Source organism: Lepisma saccharinum, chromosome 2, assembly GCF_977018435.1.
Source record: "Lepisma saccharinum chromosome 2, izLepSacc3.1, whole genome shotgun sequence".
NCBI classification, from domain to species: domain Eukaryota; kingdom Metazoa; phylum Arthropoda; class Insecta; order Zygentoma; family Lepismatidae; genus Lepisma; species Lepisma saccharinum.
This window is the reverse complement of record NC_139230.1, coordinates 177,390,675-177,417,620: the sequence shown is the minus strand read 5'-3', so window position 1 is coordinate 177,417,620 and position 26,946 is coordinate 177,390,675. Positions and strand designations below refer to the sequence as shown.

Below are 26,946 nucleotides of genomic sequence, written 5' to 3'. Positions count from 1 at the left end.
ATCAAATGTTCAGAAACTTTGTGGAAAAACTTTAAAAAAAAACCTTCTCAGATTTCACTTTAAAATTCAATCTTAATTTATCATATAATATTTTTTTTTTAGTAAAACTGAGTCACTGGGTGTGAATAATGTCTGAGAACAATGTTGTTTATTATCCAGTTAACTAACTAGGAACGAAACTGGAAGTATTATACTGATACAAATCTGTTGCCATGATTTACCAATTTGGTAGTCTATCGTCGACCATAATGCGTCTGCATCCTTTCTTGAATCCTGCTTATAGTCTTTAGTAACATCTCATTTCCTATTGTCATTGTTCATATTTATGCTGCAGAACAAAACAAGCCGGTTCACCCGTATATTACGAGCGAAGATGAAAGAAATGCAGATGAGACACCAAAGCCTCTGAATAGTTCTTTGTATCGCACCTCGTAAGACTCAACGCGTCGGTTGACATCTTTATGATCATTCCTTCACATTTTCGAGTTTATCGTGTCTCAATGGAGGAACGAAGTCAATGGGAGACGCAAGGAAAGGCAAAGGGGCACGACAAGGCGCAAACTCTTGAGCAACGGGTCATATGAAACGAAACTTGAATATGTCTGTCAAGCAGAGACTCCTAAATCAGAACGTTATGCTCCTGCGAGCTTTACGTCGGTCGTAAGAGAGTGCTACGCGGAAAGCCAAAGCATGTTTTCAATACGAATCGTTTGTGGTGATGAAAAACACTTGAGCCTTCGCCAACCATAAGGTACGGGTCTTCCTCACCGAGACTTTTGATTCTTCTTCGCTCCAAAGTTTTTTGACTTGCGGTAGGTAGCTCGCTGCTAATAAACTCATCTGGATAGTGTCGACCGGATTTTACTTGCCGAGGACAGGGGCATGTGGAGAGGTTATGTTGCAAACGGCAATGCACGTTGGGCTTCGGGATGCCAGAGTGAGAGGCTATTTAAAAATGAGGACGTCAAGCCAAACGGTTCGGATGTAACACTTTCAGAATGCGAGATTTTCCAGCTGGCTGTGGTGTTTGTTATGCTTTTGTGTCAGTATATTTTGATACATGTCGGAAGGATCCAAACGACGAGAATTTTTCTTTATCATAATCATCATAATCTATCTTCTTAATTGCTAACGTACACAAAGAACCCCCCAAGTGTCAAATGACACAAAGCTATTGACCCCAGTAACGCATTATGACCGCTTTAGTCGGAAGCTAAGCCTTTAACATTTTGGTAGCATAAATGCTTCCAAGAATTTACCATCTTTTTTATAGCAGACAGTACAAGCATTTCAAGTAACATTCCTGTTAGCATTTCCAGTTGCAATGTGAAGCGTGCAGAAACATTGGATAATATATACAACACAAAGGGTACATTGCACCAATGAAATTTAATAATTAATACATTTAAAGAGGAAGGAGTGTAATTTAAGAGAGGGAATGGTTATTTAATTAATGAGATATCGTGTAAATATTTTCTTGTAATCTTAATTAACCACCAAGCTCACCTATATGATGAGATATTTCTGCCCATGAGCCAGTGCCCAGTGTTTACAATTGAAATATCTAATGCATTCTTCCATACTTGTATTGTATGCGCTATGAAGTATGTATCTAAGTAGCGGCATTGATTTGTACCTAAAAATCTTTCAAAGAAAACATTTTCCCTCTTGGTTAAGCAGTTAACGGCTTTTAAAAATGTGAAGTGATATATTGTTTACATCGCACTCGGCCGCTATTACATATATGCACTTGTGAAATTGTAACATTTACACTGAACTTTACACGGTAGAGTTCAATCGTAGCAGAAATGTTAATGAAAATACTAAGAAAAATGCATATGTCTAAAGTGGGCCTTACTGCTAATGGTGTTCTTTGGTACGCTCCTGTTCACATAAAGTGGCAATTTTTCTAGGGTTGAACAGTTGAAGTACGTACCACTTTATCTGACCAGGAGTGTACAACAAAATGCACAGAGAAATGCATCTGTTCCGTATGGTGCACTAAAATTCATTAATTGAGAAGATCAGACACGATCATTTCGAATAAATCAAAATTACACGCTACGTCAACTGGAGCACTAAAAGTTACAGGCGCACCCAGGAGTTTTCTATGGGGGAGGGGTTCAACCAAATAATAATAATAATAATAAATAAAAAAAACTGATGAATTGTAAGCCCTACAAAAGGGTGCAACGATTGATAAATGCTGCTGTGTCTTTCCAAATAGTGATTCCTGTTATTTGAATATGATATAAGGATGAGAAATTTTCCATTATAAAATTGTTGGGAAAAAGTAATTTGCTGTATTACATGATGGCCCAATGGGAAAGGGGGTTGGGTTCTGACCTCCATAATCCCTCCTTCTGTGCGCCCATTTTAAAAGTGTAGAGCCTTGATTTGATGTACTTCGAGTTTTGTGTGCAGCGTCCTTTCAGACCAAAAACATATTCGGATCTCATTTCCACCAGAGGCGGATATAAATTGACACCAGCCCTGGGGCAGTGTATAAATGTCACCCCTCCGACACTTTGGTTGATTGTGCATATGCTACGTTATTGTAAAGATAAACGCGCATATATAAAAAATGAACCAAACACAATTTCCATAACTGTTAGCCGGTATCCGTGCCGAAGTGGTAAGCACTGAGTGCTACGACGCAAGGGGTCTCGGGTTCGAATCCCGGCCTTGGTATGGGTGTTTGAGTGTGTCCCTTCACCAATTCCATTGTATCATCACTCACCTTCATCTTCGCGATTAGCCCAAAGTGGCAGAAAAGCGAAGTAAAATAAACGAAGTCAATCAATCAACCACAAGTGTTAGAATTTACAAATACTCCTAAATCAGGCTTTGATTTACACCTCATATTTCGAGTGCAATTTTAAGAGAGATTTGCACAAATATTTACAAGAGATGGGTAATTGTCACGTAAAAACAATCTGCGATTTAAGAAATATGCTCATATGTAGACCTGGAAAAGTCTCATCCTCATTTCCAGAAATATATGGCTCATTATCTGACAACTTGGTAGGTTTATATATATACAGAGGATATTCTGGGCTGATGTATAATTTTACGAATAGTTCGACCACGTAATTTCGAGCTGGTTTACAAACTTACTAGAAATTACCTGGTTACTTTCGAGTTTCGTAAATTAAATAATATTTTTAACTTCAACCAAAAGTAATGACTTATTTTTACACATTCACATTATGTTATTTGATACATCACTTCAACTATACATCATTCATGTCGCAAGGACTCTTAAAATTCCGTAATATATGTTATATAAGTGGGGCAATTCCTGAAATATGAATGAGACTTTGTGTGCTGTACGCGTAAGTTGTCAATGTTGATAAAAAAATTCTTACACAATTTATCTGCGATTTGAGGGCAATGATATCCTTTGTAACGACGTCATTATATTGCATAACAATTTGACTGCTGATTCATCTTTTTCAAAGCACGAGGGAATGAAAACAAATTTTCTTCTTCTATGAAGGCGTTTCCTGGTCTACACAGTCATTAGTTGAGTCTTGATGGTGTTTTTTATTATTTAAAAGTGAAATCATCATCTTGCTGAATAACTCATGATTCATCGTTTTTGATTGGTATGCCATTATTCTGAATGTGAAAAGCTTACTTCATAATATCTCTTAAATGTTGACAAAAACACGCAGCTGGGCCTTTTCGATGGCGCAGTGGCATCGTCGTCGCTTTGTAATCAAGGAGTTCCAGGTTCGATACCAGGTGGAGGCACATAGTGTTTTGGATCCCTCTTTCAACTGTAGGTCCAGTCCCGATTAGCCTTCCTGTGCATAAGTGGACTTAAAACACCAAATCAACCAGCCAAAAGCAGGAAACTAAACTCCTTGTCTAAAGTCAATAAATCGTATAAACTCTATTATGAGTGTTCTTTTCTTAATGCTCTGACAAATGTGTTAGACACACATTTTTTTTATCAAATAGGGGTTATGACGGTATGAGACTTAACAGGTTCGTCAATCTCTCAGCAGAAGCAAAGGCAAATTATTATTATTATTATCATTGTTATTAATAATAATAATTTTGTACTTACTGAGTATATGAGTGAAAAAAGTTTGATTCGATGTTAACTGTTCTGGACCTAGAGTATAAAACGTTATCCTCAACACTTAAATGCAGTTTTAAGGGGTGACCTTCTCTGAAGGCACAAAAATGTCACAGTTTCTTCCACGTTGTACACTGTCATTCATATGCGTTTGTGATTGTCCCATCATCCAGCTTACCGTCGCGATTAGCCAAAATAAAAGAAAAGCGGCGTTAAATAATCTAATTTAATCAATCAGTACTGTAACGTGCCCTCCTAGAATGGAATCCTGGATACTTTAATTTAAAGCCGACAACGTTATCCTTAACGCTATCGGGAAAACGGTGAGGAGATTATAGCAGCAGATACTGCCACAGACAGGTTGGTTTAAGTCCTTGGGTTGTGTGCCTCTCCGAAGAAGTGATGTAACGGTTGATGATAACATTTATGTCACCGAGCCGCATTATCACTCAGTTCACGTGCGCAGTGACTCACTATAGTTTCAAAAACCATTTCTCACCCATTTGCCTCGGAAGCGCAGCGGGTTGTTTCCGTAGCTTTGGAGCTCTAACAAGATCCACTCCAAGATGACCAAAACGAGAAGTGTGGCCGTAAACACTGTCACGCGAACAAACATTCCTCCACTCCCACTAACTGCTTAGTAATCTAGTCCTTAAAGACACAATTACGTGTCTCTATGGAAACATGATGCTTATCCCGCCGGAGAAATCTTCGTCCCACTTCTTTCTCAAGAGTCTTCTGTGTTTTCAATGACAGACAATGGACAGCTAAGCTGGGAGTGAACTGGAGATACTAAAATATTCTGATTAAACTTAAAACATTATGTCAATTTAAATTCTGGTCCTTTACGTCACTTTTCTGCCTTTCTAGGTTAATCACGACGCTTCATGTATTTCATAAATTCCTCTAACACAATGAAACATCCATGCCTTTCGCAGGATTCGAACCTAGAACCCTTGGACACGAGGCCCCCTTAACAAAAAAAGAATACCGTCATACATACAATGAATTAAAACAAGTATTTATGAACTATTTTCTTTTTTTACATGCTCAACATAAAATCTTTGAACTGTGAAATTAAATCGCCTAGCTGAATAAACTTATTTTCTCCTTGAGTGTAGATTTTGGCACAATTTTCACTGTTAAATGTCAACTTTGCATTATGTTCGAATGTGCCCTGAATAACACAGTTGAATAAATTATTTGCAAGCAGTATTAACTTGCACGTACCTGCTTGAAAATACATAATTTGACTATATTTATTTTTATGTTTCTGAGTTTTAAATAATTGAGAAGAGAGTTTTGGAAAAGATATGTGGACTCGAACTAAGCCCAATATCCTCGTGGACATACCTGAAGTGCAGTACATGAACAACATAATGAAGAACTTTTTATGGCAAAAACAAATGTATCTTACCTGTTGTTGCTTCCAAAGCTTGCAAGTGTGAATCTTAAGTTGACACCTGATTTATTACTGCAATGGTTACAAGGAACGCAGGCTCCCCTTTCTTTAACTGAGCCTGCACCTGTCTCCACACTCATTGAAGGGAATTGCCTCATAATGCAAGTCTGTTCTGTACACACGCACATTAACTAGGATTGCACCTGCAATTTCAAGTGAGATTCGTTCTATAATTAGATTGATCGTTTACCTCCCTCCCTCCACCTTTGCTTACAAGGTGTGGAAAACCCTTATGATATGTTAATTTGGTTATTTGAGTTGGTGTTTTAAGTCCACTTTATGCACAGTAAGGCTAATCGGGACTGGACCTACAGTTTAAAGAGGGATTCGAACCACTATGTGCCTCCACCGGGTATCGAACCTGGGACACCTTGATTTATGATATGTTGAATTACAATTAAATGAGCTTAAAAATATAATCAAAATTAACAAAACCATACCCGGAATTTAAATTAAGGTCCTCTGTCTTTGCAGTTGGTGCTCTAACTTCCAGATCATGGTCATGACCACAAACAGATCAGATCAAACCCTGTTCAGAATTTGGTATATGTTCATTATGTGAAATCTATATTGTAAGTAAATGTTTTAGCCGGCCCCCGTGGCAGAGTGGTTAGCACATCGTGCTACAACGCCAGAGGTCTCGGGTTCGAATCCTGACCTGGGCATGGATGTTTGTGAGTGTCCATTCATCAATTTCATCATATCATCACTCATCCTCATCTTCGCAAATTAGCCAAAAGTGGCACAAAAAGCGAAGTAAAATAAAGGAATTCAATTAATCAATCAATTAAGTAAATATTTTAACGAATTGCTTTTCTTTAATTCAGTGTTTCTGGTACCCAGCGGTTAATGGTCATTGCTTCAAGTCTAAGGATTCCCGGTAAAGTCTTGTTTTTTTGGTATCAGGCAAAACTGAGGATTCACTTCATACTATCTCTCTTTTGTAAGAGATTGCCATCATTTATTCAATCAGCATTCAATTGAAAAACAATTTTTGTTGTCTACCCCGCCCGTTAGTTAAAAACAAAGCCTAATCAACTCACTTAATAGTGAAATTGGTGACTTCCGTTATGATGTTTTCTGAATTGACATTTTGGTTCCTCGGTCTTGCTTGTGACTTACGTTTCCCTACTTTCAATTAAAATCATCGGTAAAAAAAAAGAGTAGAAAGAAACGTCTGATTGAGTATCTCATAACGTGCACAGCTTTGAAGTACCGATACGTTGTTGTTATGCAGCGCAGTTTCATTTGTATGTGCCCATAAGTGGAAAGGTATACACTAAGGATTCATGCTGCATTCAGAAAGTATGTCGAGAGCCTTATGCTTTGTGCTTTGCAGGTGAATGTTGGTGAAGCAAAGCACGTCGTTAGCATTATAAACTGTAGGAACGCAAGCTTCCTGGCACATCTTGCGGATGTTTGGGTCGATGGCCTCTTGGACAGTGTCCCCAAAACAATAACCCATCGATAGATCAAAACTGTATGGATGATATTGATTAATTAATTAGGCTTTTTTTCACTTTGCCTTTCTGCCGCTTTTGGCTAATCGCGAAGCTAAGAATGAGTGATGATGTGATAAAATTTATGAAGGGACACTCACAAACAACACCCATGCCCAGGCCGGGATTCGAACCCGAGACCCCTGGCGTATTATATTCAATTGTTATGTGGTAACATTTTAATAATTATAATTTATTATGTGTGATTATTAATAATTATCATCAGATGATATTTTTTCTATACAATTTATATGAAAATTTGTATTGATGTATATTAACCTTCTAGCTGGCGCGTTCATAATCGTGTCACCAGCGGGCGCGTGACGCATTTTTTACGTCATTTAGTATCATTCATTATGAGCAAGGATTTTTATAATATAAACGTAAATTGTTTTGGGTCTACATTTATTTATATCATATCTGAGGTTAATATAAATGAGACATATTGAAATACAAGTTAGAATGCTGAAAAAAATTTAAAAAATACAGCACGTAACGTATTACATATTTATAGCGCACCACGCTTTTCATGAGCAGGCGCGTGTCGTACTTTTTACGACAGATATTCCTGCTGAAAACCTAAATGTTACAAGTGTTTTTTTAATTTTTTTCAGCATTCTAACTTGTATTTCAATATGTTTCATTTATATTAACATCAGATATGATATAAATAAATGTAGACCCAAAAAAATTTACATTTATATTATAAAAATCCTTGCTCATAATGAATGATACTAAATGATTCACTGTCATATTGATTGACTTCTATATATTCGTCACTTAAGTCACTATCACTGTCCAATTCATGTGATCTCTCTTCATCAGAAGAAAGTTGAAGGATACGCTGAATTTCGCTCGCGTCTAGGTTTTGTCGACTCATTTTCAACAATGACCTGACGAAAAAATTACAGAACAGGAGCAGGCGCGCAGCGCAAACTTTACGACACGGTGTTCTGATCTGAAATAAACAACAATTGACAGAGTATAACATATGGATTAGTAACAATGACTGCTAATATGCAACACAAAATACCTCTTTGAGGAATACATAAAAAGCATAGGTCAACGAATTCAAAGGAAACACAAGAAAATTAAAGAAAATTAGTTTTGGCGTAAATTTTGCGCAGGCGCGCCCGCTCGAAGGTTAATTATATCATCCATTATATTGTTATTTTACACAGAAAAAAATGAGTGGTCAGCAGAAGGTATGAGCGGGAATATCTTTGGAAGAGCACCAACTGTAATACAACTCTACACATGGACGTCCGCGGGATTTTTTCCAGGGAGGGGCAAGGAAGGTATTTTTTTCCAGGGGGGTAAACAAGGCACATTTTCCCCAATAATAGTGTTGTTCCCTCAAAAAACATTGCTTAAATTTCAATTTAGCATGTTTGTGCAATAATTATCACATATTATTGTGGCTGAAATGAAATTATATGTGTGAAATATATATAATTTTTTGTTGACTTCCATTTTCCAGGGGGGGGGACATGCCCCCCTTCCAGATGCCCATGATTCCGCATACTATAAAATACTAAAAGAGCATGTATTTTTCTAGTTTTTCTTTCTTGCTGTAGCGATGGGGAAGGAAGGCGGGTAGGGAAGGAAGGCGGGAAGGTGAACTGATTGTGTTCGCCCCATTGCCTCCCTCCCTCTGGTGTCGTCACAGTTTTTACATTTATGTTATAATTATGCTCTTGATTAAAATTTTACAAATTATCATTGTGCATTTGTTCCAAAACGATACGGTTAATTAAATGGATATACCTATCATATACATAGGCTTAAATTATGAAATAGTTAAATTAAATTGGAATTGACGAAAAACGACTAATTCATGTGATATCCATGGGCCATCTAGGTAAGTAAAGCTATCCCATGTGCATTCACAAGGCCATATGGAGAGTGTGGAAGTAAGGCTCTACACATTCTCGATCTCAGTCAAGGACCATCTAGTAAGTCGTAAATGAACACTCCATAAAATCTGTTGGAATCTCGTCTTTTGACTAGTGTGGCATCTTGTTGACTTGACTGTATAATGAAACCAATGGGAGAAAGTTTAGGCCGGTTAACCTTCAACCCCCTTATTTACGACCACGTGTGAGGTGATTAAATTAATATAAGTGACATGCTCTCGTGTTTGTTCTTCGCATATAGGCTTATTTTTAGTGTTGCCCACGGGACGAGACGGGACAGGCTTTTAAAAATTCGAGACGAGACGAGATTGACCATGTGTCATAAGACAAACGAATATTTTCGAGACGAGACAGCGTTTCCACGAGGCTCCACGAGACGAGACAGGCCAAAATCTCGTCTCGTGGGCAACACTACTTATTTTCCCTAAATTAGTGTGATCTCATTTCTTATGGCTGCTTGTTGCTTTAGTATACATTAAGATATATGGCATTATTGAGAGTAACATTGAAGTTTACTTGCACTTGGAGAATGTGTTTCTTTACTTACAGCCGAATATTTGTTGCAGGTGGAGGTTGTTAGGTGGGCTAAGATCCACAAGAGGTCTTCTGGCTGTAGGAGTAGAGAGAGTGCGAGGATTAGAAAAGAGATTGGACAACCTCGAAAGATTGCAAACCAAAGACAGGTAGGTTAATTTTCTTGTCTTTTAGTCACCGGTACTCGTCTTGGAACATCAAACGCAAAGAGTAACCTAACACAAGTATCGCGTTATTGAAGTTACATAATATTCACTTTATTTGAATTGTCTTGTTAAATTCAAAATTGACCAATTTCTTTTCTGGACCAAAACCTCATAACGTTAAGTGCTTGGTGGTGGTTTTACTCTTCTCAGATACAGATACCATTTCCTGACTGACTGACAATTTTTTTTCTCGTGGGTCAAGGGTATAGCGTATGTATATATGTGGTTTGTTTACTTGAAATTTCTTATATATTTATCAAAATTGTATGACAAAGTAAGGCGTTACTTTGGGTACAGTAGAGACAACATGTTGCTTTCAGAAGAGAAATAAAATAACGATCTACTTTTCTCGATTAAACTCTCTATGATGTATACATATTTTAGTTAATTTTTTGCATAGTTTGATTGCCAAAAGAGAGAAATCCCTTTATTTATGGGTCATATGACTCACAAGGTTTTTAAGATCCACTGAAAATGGAGCAAATGTGATACCTCAAATAAAGAGAAACAACAAAAACCAAATTTACAATTTCACTATTACAATACTTAACGATTCCATGTAAGCGATTTAAATTGCTAAGGGATCTAGTTAGTATTATCTGATCTAGCATTGCCAAGATTGTGTATGAGTAGACCCTAATTCAAAAATAGCAATAATAAAACATTAAAAAATCCACACACACTGGTCCACCGTTGAGAATAAAGTTCTGATTTTTATTTGTGGACAACAACTGAATCACTTAATGATAACATCAAGGGTCCTAGGTGCGAATCTTGGCTATGGGATTGATGCATTGTGTTTGACACCTTATTAATTTCATCATATCTACATTCATCCTCGCCATCGCGATTAACTCGGAGTTAGAAATGGCGTAAAATGACTTTTAAAACGGGAAAGACACAAGAGTCGAGAGAGCTACACATTCTCGACGGAGTTCAGAAATTCAAATGCTGTTTCATTCAAGGTATCTAGACTGGACAGTGAATTATTCCCAGCAAAAATTTCCAAATATTACAGGATACGAACTATTTTTTCTCACAAAGTCCTAATTTATGGTCATTTTTCTTTACAGCCCCCTACAAATCGTGTTCGCACACTTCTCAGACTGAAATTCTAAATAAATGAAAGAGCCTGTCTTGGACTTATTGGACATGGGATTATCGTGCCCGGGCTCATCCCGAAATTGTGCCAAATTACACTATTCTACAAAGTTTTTTTTTTTTACAGAAACAAAGGTGGTCATAATTTATTCATAGATTTTTGTGTGCTGAATTAAGAAAAGACATGAACTGTTGTTGATTGGCCATTGCTTGTTTCATGTTATGCAAGAGAACGTACCTGACACCGCCCTCAAATGTATCGTATGTTCTATACATAAAGAAAGGTAAAGTGCTCCTCTGTGCTTTGCACCACGCCATGAAGGCGTATAGGGGTGTGGAGTTAGGGCCCCACACTTTCTTGATCACGGCCGAAGGTGGGCTCTATACATAGAGACCTTATTTTCAAAATCATGATAATACGAAAAATATTAATATTTGCCTAAAACTGCTTATAACGGGATAAAATGGCATGGTAACGCATTGTTTATTCATAATTAAGTCATGAAATGATGTAAATTTAGAATTGTGCGTTATTTATGGCGTTTCTCGCGAATTTAACATTTTGCACATGTTCTGAGAAGAAAACCGCCAAAATTGACAGTTTCATGCTATGTAAGTTAAATGTGTTTGAAAACCTTTTGATACAGTAATTGCAATTTATATACATAGTCATGAATACGTTGCAAATTGCAGTGGTCGAGCACGTGAAGTGGTAAACTTTCGATCTGGCCACCGAAGTTTCCGGATTCAATTAGTCCAAAGTGGAAGTAAAGCGACACTAAATAACAAATAGAAATACATTACAAGTTGCTATATCAGTATGATTTTACCCCAAGCAATTCCCCAACACAATTTATCGAAGGAAGGTCACCACCCCGAAAAAAAAATCCTAGCTACGCCCCTGCTTACACTGTTGTTTCCTGACAATTATCACGTCTTCCTAATCAAGGCCCTCTTTGATAAGATAATGATAATGTAATCAAGGAGTCCCGGATTCGATACCAGGCGGAGGCACATGGAGGTTCGGATCCCCCAATACCGATTAGACTATCTGTGCATAAAGTGGACGAACTCAGATCTTCCCAATCAAGTATTTTTTTAAAAAATCAAGACAATACCACTGCGTATTAACTGGATTTTTTCAAGGACATCAAACACTAAAGAACACGTCGAATTTGTAAATAGAAAATTCTGGAAACGTATTCAAGTCAGTCTGATTCAGCTCAAAGAGTCAATCATACCTGTCCAAAACTCTTGCGCTAAACAATGTTGTTTTTTCACCCCACAATCGAGCATGAATTTGGCATCGAGCGGTTCCAGCATTTTACGTCCAAGAAGAAAATAAGTCTGCCTCATCTTCCCAAACGATCTAACCGTTTCCGCCACGCTGCATTTTGGGTGTGCCAAACAATTTGACGTCACAAGGTCGCACCGGCGTCGTCCCACAACTCTTTCATCGGCTGTAATCATCTGGCAGCCAGAGAAGGAAATGCTGGGAGTAGGATCTTCCCCAGCAAGGTCAGCTACTTATACATTGATCACGGATTATCTAACTTTCTTGTGGCGTTTTTTCTTCCCTCCGCTGACCTCCCAGTTGGATGGTGGTATCATTATACACAAACTGGACAACTGCGTAGGTTTTTTTAAGAAAGGGGGAAGGGAAGAAGACATTACCTTTTCGGAAGACACTCAAAATTCAATCTTTCTTCTTAGTACACCCTGGAAAGTGCATTGTTGTAGGCTGACGGTTACATGGTGCCTGGAAAAGCAGCCAGCCAGAAATATTTGTTGGGATGTTGTTCTTGTGTATGCAGTGGCCCAATATCTCACAAATATAAAAAATAAAGTTCTATTGCTTGTGAGCTCATCTACGTTAGTTTTGGTCAAGACAGAAGTTATTTCAGTTCGCTCATCTGTGGTAGTTTCGCGCTGATCAAAGCTTCAACTCGAAACGGATAGTTTTATCTCAGCACATCTGGGGATGTACTACGTGTAAATTTGAGCGAAAATGCAGGCTCTACCAGGACTCGAATCCAAGTCTCTGGCATACCCTGCCATTGCTCTACATATAGTTTTCAATGTATTCTGTTGTTAAGAAAACATTTTCTACTTACGTCTAAAATATATTTCTATATTTCAGTGTAGTAAATATATCCAACGTTTGATAAAATTCTCATACTGACAGCTACTGATAGTCCTCCACCACCTGGACGTATTTTTCATTCCAAAGTACTTGGCGGTTTCTATACGCTTACTCCAAATTGCTAGTAAGTTAATAAACATAGAAACTGATGGGGAAGGGAAGCATCCGGGCCGCACTATAATTTCCCGCCTCAACTTCATGCACCCTTTAGATTATTTTCAACCGCCACAAGTAAACCAACCTAGGCACTGACCATGTGTGGGAAGTGATATGAAAACAAGACATGTTTAGAACAAACGACGATACTATAATCTGTCCCGGGAATCTGTGGAGCAAAGTCGCGCATAACTGTAGAGAAGGTGAGAAAGTGAGTGGGCGGAGGAAACCAGTACGCGCTGCTGCTAAATGCTGGTAGCTGCAGGCGCATTTTCCTCTTCATGCACTCACTTCCCCTCTAACGCGTTCATTGGTCGAAATCTCTCTAGTCACTACTTGCCCAGAGACTTGTTTTCCTTCGCTAGCTTCAGAGATTTCCGAGAGTATAGTCGAGGTACAGTCACGGACACTTCTGGGTTGTAACAACCGGTGTCAAGAGAGGGAGAAAAAATTGACTTTACTTATTGCGATAATTATCACTTCTAATGCATACATGGGAAATCGCCAGCCTTGTGAAATTCTCTCTTAGACACCTCAACGACAGTGTGTTGAGTGGTCGCACCACGGTCTTACCAACGAAGTCCGCGACAGACTGCGGAACTTTGCCCTCAGCTGAGAGCTTGAAGTTGCGTGAGAAATCACGCTCCCTGTATGTTGGTGACAATTGCTTTAGCATTCTGGAACACACAATTGCTAGAATTAGACTCGTCTATGTAGTGCATGTTGGACGAGTAAATGCCACCGTGTTAGGAATCTATATAGTAGGGCAGCTTATCATGAAAATGTGGACACATCGGACAAAAGCACCAATTTTTTTCCAGGTTCTACTTAGGTGCTTAGCTTTCAATTTTTGATAGGAACCAACTCCTCCGTCGGCCATCTTGGATTTTATAGCGGCCATTTTGAAATATATGTATATTATCAATATCTCTGCTTCTAAATCACTTAGGACCACAAACTTGGTGTCTAAGTATACATATTTGGGGTCAGGGAATACGACTACACAATTTTTAAATGTATCAGACTATATATTTATTCACTAATATATGTACCAATTACAAACTATTCACCGATTAACAGTTTGGAAAATTAACAAATTTATACAATCGTATGAAAGAAGTTTAAATGCGGCATTCACTACACATATTACTAATGATATGCTACCATTTACAAACTATTCACCAATTGAAATAATACATGAAAAATTACATAAAATACATAATTATACAATTAAAATACAATAAATCGTATTACGAAATCGTATATGAAAGATTTTGAATTATATGAAGGATTGCTGTTATATGAATTGCTTATGTCGTATTCAAACATTTGCTCAGTTTAGTACAATTGCAAAGAGCAGTTTTGCAAGCACACCTACCAGTGCAGCCTCTTTGACTCTTACAATTACATTTAACCAATTCAGTACATGCCTTTGAAGCAATAGGTAATGTGTTCCATACAGGAAACCATGATGCACTGTCTACTTTCTGAGTCCAGCCCCAGCCTTCCGGATTAGGAGCATGCTGTTGACTGTGCTCACTGGTACACCATACTCCTGACTGATATACAGCCCGCTTGGAGTGTTGGAGTAGTGCGTCCTTCGTTGGTGGAAGTTTCTCCATTGATTTACTCTTCTGACAAAACAACTCCTTCCTGGATTCATTCACATTGTCTAAATCACAGTCCTTATCATACAATATCACGGTGAAGGGTTCTAGTAGTTTAAAATTTTCATTATCAATATCAAGTTCTGTGTGAGGGTGGAGTGCAATGTAGGTAAAGGCATGTGTCACTTGAAGATAACAGTTCCATGCCTCCGATGCAGATTTCTTGCCTCGTCCAAAAAATGATGTGGTATCGCATCCAGTGAAACTGTGGAATACAGAGGGCAAAGGATTTCTCTACACCCAGCTTCTCGTAGATAGCATTAATGTCAATTTAAGTAAATGTTTTGCCTATACCAAAAGCAACACAAATCTTCAAATCTGCACACAAGGTCATCAGGTGATGGAACTTGCCAATGAGGATCACCACTACGTCCGTGTCAACAGTACGCACTATACAATTACTACAACCATTCAAAAGTGCAACCTGTAAGTGGATAATCAGTCTGGTGTCCGCTTCCTCATGCTCACATGATGGCATGGACCTATCAGTCCCTCGGAGAATAACTATGGCATCACATGTGACAACAATTACCTTGCTTTCGGCACATTCAACATTTGCCAATTTGTTTTAAAGGAATGCAAAAAGTTCCTGTTTGTTGGTGGGGTCTTTTAAGAAATCGGTCCACTTAATTGGGAGCTTGTTCCTTCCTTCACACTTTCTCCTAACAACCTTACCTCGCTTTTCTCTAGTGTCTTCTTTGAGGCTTGTCGGAATGTATTTGTCCCACACAACATCAACTCGTTTGCAGCTTTCTAATTGTTTATTGATGTGTGGAATGAATACGTGATCAGCATAATCATCAAATGTGACAATGTTGGTAGTTGGGGGAGGAAATGCACAACAGCGTCTAGAAGTTTCACATAAACATAATAAAGAGGATTATTTGGGGAATTCTTGTTCAGAATGTTCATAAAATCTGACTTCTTTCCGAAGCGCAGACTTCCATCGTCAGATAGTGAAGGGGAAAATTATGATTCTCATGGCTGAAGAATGTAGACATGTCACTCTCCCTATGCTGCTTCACTATGTACAGTTGAGAGAACAGAGAAACATCTGTCTTAAGTAATGATATGTTTCTCTTATATTTTGTCTTTATCTTTTGTATAGGAGTTCTGAATAAAGGAAGTGATTTTTTTTATTGGTTCATGAATGGAGCGAGTACAATCACTGATAACGGATTTGCAATACTTGTCATACTGATCCTGGCCTACACTCTGAACTGTCCGCACCGTATTTACTACACTTTCAACTAAAACATTTCGTGTGGCAAGAGTCAATAACTCGTCATTGTCATCCATAAAGGGATTTCCAAAGTCTTCTATGACTGTATATAGACTCAATGATTGTTCCTTAAATGTTTTCTGTATGGCAAATCCCTCTTCATGATGATGATAACTTTTGTCTTGATAGGGATGTAGTTATCTTGAACCTCCTTCAATAACCTAGCTTCTTCAGGCCCTGAAACCATCCATTTTCTGAAGGCTGAAGGATTTTCGGTCAGACCAACAGCACCTCCTAAACCCTTGACGACCTTATTATTTTGCTCATGTGCTTGGTCGATTGATATACTTGAGAATCGGTTCTTGGTTTTGTGGATAACCCAGTGACCCTGATGCGTAAACTCCTCAAGAATGGAAAGTGGAAGATTCTCCAAATCTCGGATGTGTATTGGGATCCATCGTGCATAATTCTGATGGTCGAGAGCGAAGAACCAAGGTGCCAGGGCCTTGAGGCTTTCCACATACAGATTAAAAATCCCCTTACCCTACGATCTGATGAAAATGAGGCCCAGGAGCTAGTAGTGCTATTGGGTTGTTTCAAAATAGTACTTAGTAGGTATCCTCTTTTTTTATCAATCGAATATCACTTTTTGACATACTTTGACAATTTTTTGTCCATGTTTTAGCGTTTAGCGATGTTTTAGTACAAATTTTCACTATACTCATTTTTTCCCCACTCGTACTTGGTAGGTATATCATGATGTTACGTGATACAACTTAACCTATCTTTTTTTTACGATTATTTAATTTTTTTATGATCCTAAGTGATATAACTTAACCTATCATTTTTTTTATTTATGCACTGTTTGAACGTCATTATTTGAGGATCATATTTTGTAGGTATTTTTTTTTATCAATCGAATATAAGTTTTTGACATATTTTGACAATTTTTTTGTCGATGTTATAGCGTTTAGCGATGTTTTAGTACAAATTTTCACTGCACTCATTTTTTCCCCCACTCGTACTTGGTAGGTATATCACGATCTTACGTGATACAACTTAACCTATCTTTTTTTTTTACGATTTTTTAATTTTTTTTACGATCCTAAGTGATATAACTTAACCTATCATTTTTTTATTTACGCACCGAACTAACCTACAAGGGGGACTCTGTTTGTTTTAATATTTCAGTATTATAAGGTTTTCACAAATTTTATATAACCTAAAATGTGTTGCATGTTGATTTTTAGTATGTGGCAATTTTTTATGAATTTTAAAACTGTTCCGTGACCCTCTCGTTCTTCACGTCGTAGGCGAAGGACTTCTCCGCAATCAGGATGACACTGCATAGGGTATCCTCGGGCAAGGCATCGTGGAACTTGCAAACACCCACTCTACAAAAATTCTACTATATGATCTTTCACTGGCTAAGCTAACCTACAAATAGGAATTGGCAGCACTGACTTATAAACCCACTGGGTCTTCTTGGCATGTTTTTTCATGATGTGTTGCCAGGCTATTGGGCATCTTGGCGTATACAATGTATATATTTTGAGAGGGGGGTTATAGCTTTTTATGCTGTACGAATACTAAAAACTTGACAGTGACAACCAACAGAGTAAATAAACCTACATGCAGAAACTAACAACACTAGTTTCTGACAGTGAATTTGAAATAAAATATTAAACAAAATACATGAGTAAGCACTGTGATTACAAATAATACCAGTGTTATGCCCTCCCAACTCCAACTGGACAACTGGGGAAAATAATTGTACAACAATTTGTACCTAATTGTACAATACTTGTACCTAATTGTACAACATATACACAGACATAAAAGAGAGAGCCTTCTCGCAACTTACTTCATGCACAATTTATATGATTTTACAACTGTGAAAAGAAAGCATATGTGTTCTGTATGCACACATTCATTCTTATTTTTCGAAGTTGAATGAAGCATGTGTTTTTACGTTCTCGTAATACTGACCTTGCCCCAGTGATTTTAAATTGCTTCCATCCGGTTTTTTTTTCTGTGCTATTTCCGCGTGCACGCAACATTCGCTTTCAATAGTTTAATGAAATACAGAAGGAGTTTTAGTATAGCAGGCTCCGAGTTTTACAATTTATTAAATTAAACAATAATTTATGTAAGAATATACTTGTACTTACCGAACACAAAATAATAAAAGCACATGTGAATCTTTGCGTGCGTTCATGTTATATGACGGCTGAGTAAAAAATAATGTTGACTCCCCGAAAGATAAAAGTTCCCGGTTCGACACCAGATGCATACAAATTTTATGTTTTGCTCTCCAAAATCTTGATTTTTATGTTTGTGCTATTTGTCATACAGCAGAGGAGAAGAGGGGAGAGGGGAGGGGAGGGCGTACTATTAGCGCCATCTATTAGCAAACAATAGAAATAAAAAAGTAGGGTCAAACTTTTTCAACACCCAAAAATTTTAAACGTCCTCGTTTAGTAATACGATCAGCAGAAGACGTTTGAAAGAGTACTCTTAGTCGAGAAAGCTAATTGCTAGGGCCCATATATTGCTAAAATGTTCTTTGATTTGCATATTTCTCATACCGCCATATGTTGTTCTAGTTGACTTCTTCCAAAAAAATGCTAATTAGCGAGAGTTAATTAAGCCAGGCAAGTAAAAGAAGCAAATAGGGCAACATGTGGCGGCGTGGAAATATGTAAAAATTCGAATTAAAATTGGAGGATATTTTGCATTTTTTTCCTATAATGTACAAAACATTTACCATACATAATCTTTTCTATTTACAACAGTATAAAATAAGAGGAATGTGCGACAATATCCATATTAATTAGGAAGGTGTGTTGTATGCCAGGTTAGCTAATTGTGTCTTCTACAGCTTCACTCTATAGAGGAAAAATGGAAAAAGAGAGCTCTACAAAAATTAACGCTCTTAACAATATTGTACGCCCCGTGAAAATTATATATAAATAAGGCATAAGCGTATTATCTGCTTTCATGTCAGATTTTCCCGACCTGTGAGCTGTAGTGTTTAGGCGACAAGCGGCTCGCTCAAATATTATACCGTTGACAATATTGAACGCCCCGTGAAAATTATATATAAATAAGGCATAAGCGTATTATCTGCTTTCATGTCAGATTTTACCGACCTGTGAGCTGTAGTGTTTAGGCGACAAGCGACGTGCTCTAATATGATACCGTTGACAATATTGAACGCCCCGTGAAAATTATATATAAATAAGGCATAAGCGCATTATCTGCTTTCATGTCAGATTTTCCCGACCTGTGAGCTGTAGTGTTTAGGCGACAAGCGACGTGCTCTAATATGATACCGTTGACAATATTGAACGCCCCGTGAAAATTATATATAAATAAGGCATAAGCGTATTATCTGCTTTCATGTCAGATTTTCCCGACCTGTGAGCTGTAGTGTTTAGGTGACAAGCAACGCACTCAAATATGATACCGTTGACAATATTGAACGCCCCGTGAAAATTATATATAAATAAGGCATAAGCGTATTATCTGCTTTCATGTCAGATTTTCCCGACCTGTGAGTTGTAGTGTTTAGGTGACAAGCAACGCACTCAAATATGATACCGTTGACAATATTGAACGCCCCGTGAAAATTATATATAAATAAGGCATAAGCGTATTATCTGCTTTCATGTCAGATTTTCCCGACCTGTGAGCTGTAGTGTTTAGGCGACAAGCGACGTGCTCTAATATGATACCGTTGACAATATTGAACGCCCCGAGAAAATTATATATAAATAAGGCATAAGCGTATTATCTGCTTTCATGTCAGATTTTCCCGACCTGTGAGCTGTAGTGTTTAGGCGACAAGCGGCTCGCTCAAATATGATACCGTTGACAATATTGAACGCCCCGTGAAAATTATATATAAATAAGGCATAAGCGTATTATCTGCTTTCATGTCAGATTTTCCCGACCTGTGAGCTGTAGTGTTTAGGCGACAAGCGGCCCGCTCAAATATGATACCGTTGACAATATTGAACGCCCCGTGAAAATTATATATAAATAAGGCATAAGCGTATTATCTGCTTTCATGTCAGATTTTCCCGACCTGTGAGCTGTAGTGTTTAGGCGACAAGCGGCCCGCTCAAATATGATACCGTTGACAATATTGTACGCCCCGTGAAAATTATATATAAATAAGGCATAAGCGTATTATCTGCTTTCATGTCAGATTTTCCCGACCTGTGAGCTGTAGTGTTTAGGCGACAAGCGACGCGCTCAAATATGATACCGTTGACAATATTGTACGCCCCGTGAAAATTATATATAAATAAGGCATAAGCGTATTATCTGCTTTCATGTCAGATTTTACCGACCTGTGAGCTGTAGTGTTTAGGCGACAAGCGGCCCGCTCAAATATAATACCGTTGACAATATTGAACGCCCCGTGAAAATTATATATAAAATAACATACCTGAAAATTATATTCACAGTAGATTTATTTTTTGAGTTTTGTAATTACCCCAAGAAATTCTATATAAAATAACATACCTGAAAATTGTATTTACAGTAGATTGAATTCTTGAGTTTTTGTATTCGCACACAAGAAATTCTATATAAATAACATACCTGAAATTCTATTTACAGTAGATTGAATTTTTGAGTTTTGTAATCACTCCAAGAAATTCTATATAAAATAACATACCTGAAAATTGTGTCGCTATATACTAGACTTTTTGATTTCTGTGATTTTGGAGAAAGTAATGGCATCCACCACCAGTTTCAATCGTAAAAATGATAAAACTGAATGTGTTACTTGTGGGAAGCTAATCTCAAGAAACAATTTATCGGTACACAGGGCAAGATGTAGCGAAACAGGTTCGAGAATTAATCGTTCGTTACCTTCTAAGCCATGTGCTCGATGCGGAAAGATGATTAGCATTACAAATTTAAGTAAACATCTCAAAATTTGCAAACCATCGACCGAACAAGGAACATCGAAAAGGAAAATCGATAATTCAGAAACGGAAGCTTCCACTTCCAAGCAAATTAAATTATCTAATGAATGCAAACCAATTAGATCTGCATTTAACGACCAACTCCAGGATTTTTCAATTAAGTCAGAACCAGGTCGTGACATTCTTAGTTTCTTGGATGAAACGAAAACATCTGTACTAAATATTTTAAAAGATAAACTTGAAAACAACTCTATAAAAGTATACGTTGTTCTGTTTTCTGAATACAAGAAAGTTGATGGCACAACGAGTATTTTTTATCATCGTATAAAAAACCAGACTCTTTATTTGGCAGACGTCGAAAATTTGGACAACTTCTATTATAAAGTTTCCAACGAGCTGGTTAAGAAACATGACGATTTCGAGGCTAAAGGGTCGGGATGGTCTCTATGTGGAAGTCCTCACACGTTAACTGTTTACGTGAACCGATTCTCGCCTCTTCGCGCTTCCAGCTACGTTCCTCTTCCACCGAACATTCAACACAAGAGGGCTGTGTTAAATATACAGAACAGCGATAACAAGTGTTTCCTTTGGTGTATATTGGCTGCACTGCATCCTGTTCATTGCAAAAATAATCCACAGTGGGTTGGACATTACAAACAATACGAGACCGACTTTCAAAGTGTAATGTCTGACATTGAATACCCGGTGACATTGTCGGATATAACAAAATTCGAAAATCGTGCAGGAAAACGCATCGCTATTAATGTGTATTCCTTCACGTCAGATAAATATCTTGTACATCCCGTCAGGATAAGCGATATCGACGATGACGATGCTCGTGTGATTAATCTCCTTCTAATTTCAAACGAGGATGTTCATCATTACACGCTAATTCGTTCACTATCACGTTTGGTCAGAAGTCAATCAACCAAGCATGCAAACAACATCGAAGTTTGCCCGAGATGCCTAACCATGTTCGACGATCGTGACCGACGTGATCATCAAAATCTTCATAGTCGTCAAATTGCTATCGAGAAACTTGCCGAACATAAAATTTACTGCGGTGACAACAGACCAACTTGCATGTTGATGCCGAAATCAAAAGAGGTCGAAGAATTTAGGATGCATAAGGCATTGTTCGAACATCCTGCAATCATCATTGCTGATTTTGAGTCTTTTCTCAAACCGTTGTCGTACTGCGAACCAGACCCCGAGCTTTCATCCACAACACCGTATCAGTTGCACGAAGCCTCGAGTTTCGGATATGTTGTCGTGCGACAGGATAGGATAGATGAACCGTATGTTTATCGAGGACCAGACGTAATCAAACATTTTTTTGAAAAGATGGTTGAAGAGGTTGAGACCATTGGCAGCCTCTTACGCGAATCGAAACCAATGCTTCCATTATCCAGCGATGAACTTCAATCTCACAATAACATTGAAACGTGTCCGGTGTGCGATCAACGTTTCACCGACGAGAACCGGAAAGTATTTCACCACAATCACTTCACCGGAAACTACATCGGTGGAATCTGTAACACGTGTAATCTAAAAATCCAAAAACCTACGTTTGTCCCCATATACCTTCATAATGGCAGCGGTTACGACTTCCATATCTTAATTCGGAATCTTGGATATGATAGACAAAAGATAAATATTCTAGCAGAGAATGAAGAAAGGTACATCAGTGTCAGCAAGCGAGTATTGATTCCGGGAACAAACGAAACTGTGGAGATGAGATTTTTAGATTCTTACAGATTTTTATCTGCGAGCTTGGACGCTCTTGCAAGCAAACTTTCGGCTGAACAATTTAGAATAACGAGAGCTAATTTTCCCACCGTAGACATAGAAATGATTAGACGTAAAGGGATTTATCCTTACGAATATGTTAGCGATAATTCTAAATTTAACGACGACACTCTTCCACCTCAAAAAGAATTTTACAGTCGACTCAGAGAGAAAGGAATCACGGATGATGAATACGAACACGCGCAACGGATGTGGGACAAATTAGGATGTAGGACACTCGGCGATTATCACGATGCCTACTTGAAACTGGACGTGACAATACTCGCGGATGTTTTTCAAGCATTCAGGAAAACGTCGGCGAATATTTACAAATTAGATCCTGCATATTTTTACGGTCTCTCGGGCTTAGCGTGGTCTGCCATGTTATTACAGACAAAAATAAAACTCGAATTGATACCGGACGTGGACATGTTATATTTTATCGAGAGGGGGATACGAGGTGGAATGGTGCAATGCGTACAGAGACATGCAAAAGCAAATAACGTTCACATGACAGAAGAATACGATCCTAACGAACAATCGAAATACATATTTTATGTGGATGCAAATAATTTATACGGACATGCTATGATACAAAAACTTCCTTACGGCGGGTTCGAATGGGTGGATACCACTTCCATTAACATTAATAATTTCAACGACTGTGAATTTGGCTTGTTTATAGAGGCGGACCTCGGATTCCCCGACCATCTACACGATTACTTCAAAGATCTACCTCCTGCACCCGAACTAAAATGTTCGCCTGATTCAAATCAACGTAAGCTTCTGTTAACATTGGATAGGAAAGAGAGATACGTTCTCCATTACAAAAATCTTCAATTCTTAATTGAGAAGGGAGTTCAAGTAATAAATGTGAGAAGAATAATGAAATTCAAACATTCCGAGTGGTTAAAACCTTACATTGAAAAAAATACGTATCATAGAACACGCGCCACGTCAGATTTAGATAAAGATTTTTTTAAACTCATGAATAATGCTGTTTACGGAAAAACAATGGAGAATGTCAGGAAGCACGTGGACGTGAGATTAGTTCCCGATTCAAATAAATGTAGAAAATTGATAGCATCGCCGACATTCAAATCACGAAATATATATGATGAAAACCTGGCCCTGTTTGTGATGGATAAAAAAATAATCAAGTTCAACAAACCAATCTACGTGGGGGCGACGGTTTTGGATTTATCTAAACTGCATATGTTTGAATTTCATTATAATGTCATGAAACCCTTCTATAACGAAAATATAACACTTTTGTACACGGACACGGACAGTTTTATTTATTCCGTACAGACATCTGACCTCTACAACAATTTGAAACAACCGAAAATGATTGATCATTTCGACACATCTTCCTTCCCTCAACCAAACAGATTTGATCTCCCTTCTCGCAATAAAAAAGTGCTTGGTAAAATGAAGGATGAATGCAACGGAGAAATCATTCTGGAGTTCGCCGGCTTACGTTCCAAAATGTATGTGGTGAAAACAGAAACCAGCATCACCAAAAAAGCCAAAGGTGTTGGTAAAAATACCGTGAAAAACAAGCTTGTGTTCGAGGATTACATCAATTGCCTCTATTCACAGTCGAGGATTCTACGTTTGGAGACAAGGATACAAAGCGTAGACCACGTGCTTACCACAAACAAAGTTAAGAAAATTGCGCTGGATCCGCATGACGATAAAAGATGTATTTTGTCTTGCGGAATCCACACGTTGCCTTGGGGGCACTGTCGTTTAGAAATTAGTAAAAATTGTAGGCAATGCAATTGAAAAAAAAAATAAACTTTAGCTGTCTCACATACACGATAAATAACTAGCAAAGGACAATGAATCTTTTTGGTTTCCGAAAGCAAACAATGGAGGCTGTACACCGCACGACGACAGATCATGAATTTCTACCTTCCGTGTTACCTAAACTCAACGGTCTGTTGATCATTCACCTCAACAGCATTTGGACGAAACTGAATGACGATGTGGGCAAGATGTTTTATGTTTTTAATAACAATTTACATTTCTACGAAATTCCGATCGACGGGAAACTTCAAATCACCGTGAATCCGGAAAACGCAGGCGAAATCAAAATTTCTACCGGCAAGAACATTTTTCGAATCAAGCACGACAAGATGCTTTCTAACATTACGTACGATGTGTCCGCAGGAGATTATCTTTACATGGAACTCCTCGGAGATTACGACAAACTTATTCCTCTCTTCGTAGAATTACGAATCGTCTATCCTATTATAAATAACCGTTAACCAAAAATGCCTAACGACATTTTCGGCAACACCAAGCGTGTGGACCACGCAGAAGAGATTCTCATGTTGGACATTCGAGTTAAGAAGTTGAGGACCGATTTGATCGCTTTGCAGGAAACCTTAAACAAAAGTTTAGAGTCGGAAATCGCTACGCTCCAAACGCAATGTCTTGACCCCATTCTGAAAATCGATTCCGAACTGAAAACGCTCATAAAAAATTATGTCGACGTACCTTCTTACGACAACGTTCAAAATATACAGTTGAGCGTGGATTCGCTTCAAAATGATTTGGCCAAATTACAGCAATTTCAATCGAAAAATGAAGATTTGGAAAAATTGAAACTCGAAATCGAAGAACGAACTTCCGCAATAGAAAAGAATTTCTCTGAACTTCAAACCGTCGTGAACGATATAGACGCAGAACGCTTGCATGTCGTCGTTTCCAAATTACAAGAAGAATTCACCAGCACGTTGGAAGAAATTAAATCCAAGTTGCAGACTTTGGAAGATACAATGACGAACCTACCATCGTCGGACGAACTGCAGGTCATCGGTAAAAGCGTCGCGAACATAAAAATTCAATTGGAGGCCTATCAAGATTTCGAACACATTCAAACCACCATCGCTACGCTTCAGGCGTCCTTGGAATTGATCAACGAAGAAATTAAAAATATTCACGCTGAAGCGAGAGCGTTGACGAGCATTCAAGACACGTTGAGCACGGTTCAGCATAAAATCGAATATTTAGAAAATTTGAACGTCGAAACGAATCTCGCTCATTTTCATCACGTACTGGACAACATACAGGGTGACTTGGAATCGTTACGGACGAGCGTGCCTTCGAGCGAAGATTTGGAAAAATTGAAAACGGCGGTGACGGCACTATCCGATTCGAGCGACATCAAAAGTTCATTGAGCGATCTCGAGAGTAAAGTGGCCAATCTCCCCACCTCCAAAGAATTGCACGCTTTGAAAAGGAACATATCTCGAATGCTGAAACGACTGGAAACGGAAACGGCGAACGTGGAACAGATTCGAGACGAAATTAGTTCGCTGGTGTCGACGCTGCCCACTTCGCAGAGCGTCGCCGACCTTCACGCGCAGTTTACAGAGATGCGAAGCATCGTGAACGATCTTACCGAGAAGAGCTCGAAATTGAATCAAGTCGAGAACCTTCAGAACATCGTCGTCAACATCAGAGATCAAGTCGGAGTGCTGGAATCCACGCAGGAATCGACGCTGGCCTCTTTCGGTGCCAAGTTGCAAGAACTCAACGAAAACTACAAGCAGTTGAACGTGGAAGTGAAAATCAAACCGTCGTTTTCTGCCGTAACGGATGCCATAATCGAGCATTTGCTGCCCATCGAAAATAAACTCGGACAAGTTCACAGTAATCTGCTCGGTGTCGACACTAAATTCGCTAAACTGCATTCTCTGCAAGCCATCGAAATCAACAGCGTACCCAATCAACAGAGAATCTCCACGTTCGTCGAAGGTAACAAACTGTACATGTTGCATCCTTATCATCCGTACTACAAGTTTCTCCTCGATGGCACGATTCAGATAAACGAATTTTCGTACTGGTCTCACGGTAGAAAAGCTAGCGTTCCCACCATGACTTTGATATCGAATCGTGGTGTCCAGAAAGCAGGAAACATTCCTCTGGCACGTTGGAACGAAACGCGCAACATATATGAAATACACGAAGACGAAGATCTCACCGTTTTCGACGTGAGTGCCGGCGATAAGCTGATCATTCAAAACACGAGCGAAGTGCCGCCGTCTTTGAATCCCATCACGCTGGTGCTTCTCTTGAAACGTAATCTCTAAGAAAATGTCTAGGCAAGCCATCGTCGAAGAATTGCATAAACCTGCACGCCGTAACTACGAACGTTTGGCTGTGGTAACCAAGGGCATCGACGACCTCTGGCAAAGCGACCTCGTGGAGATGA

General features: G+C 38.5%; 1 protein-coding gene across 1 annotated transcript in view; it reads left to right on the top strand.

Annotated features, from left to right (window-relative positions):
• The window catches only part of LOC145980654 (uncharacterized), a 76,686-nt gene that overhangs the window by 4,693 nt on the left and 45,047 nt on the right, over window positions 1-26,946 (top strand). The window contains exon 2 of the mRNA XM_083113708.1: window positions 9,531-9,647. Coding sequence (XP_082969834.1) covers window positions 9,531-9,647 — 117 coding nt within the window. The remainder of the gene's footprint in view (window positions 1-9,530; window positions 9,648-26,946) is intronic.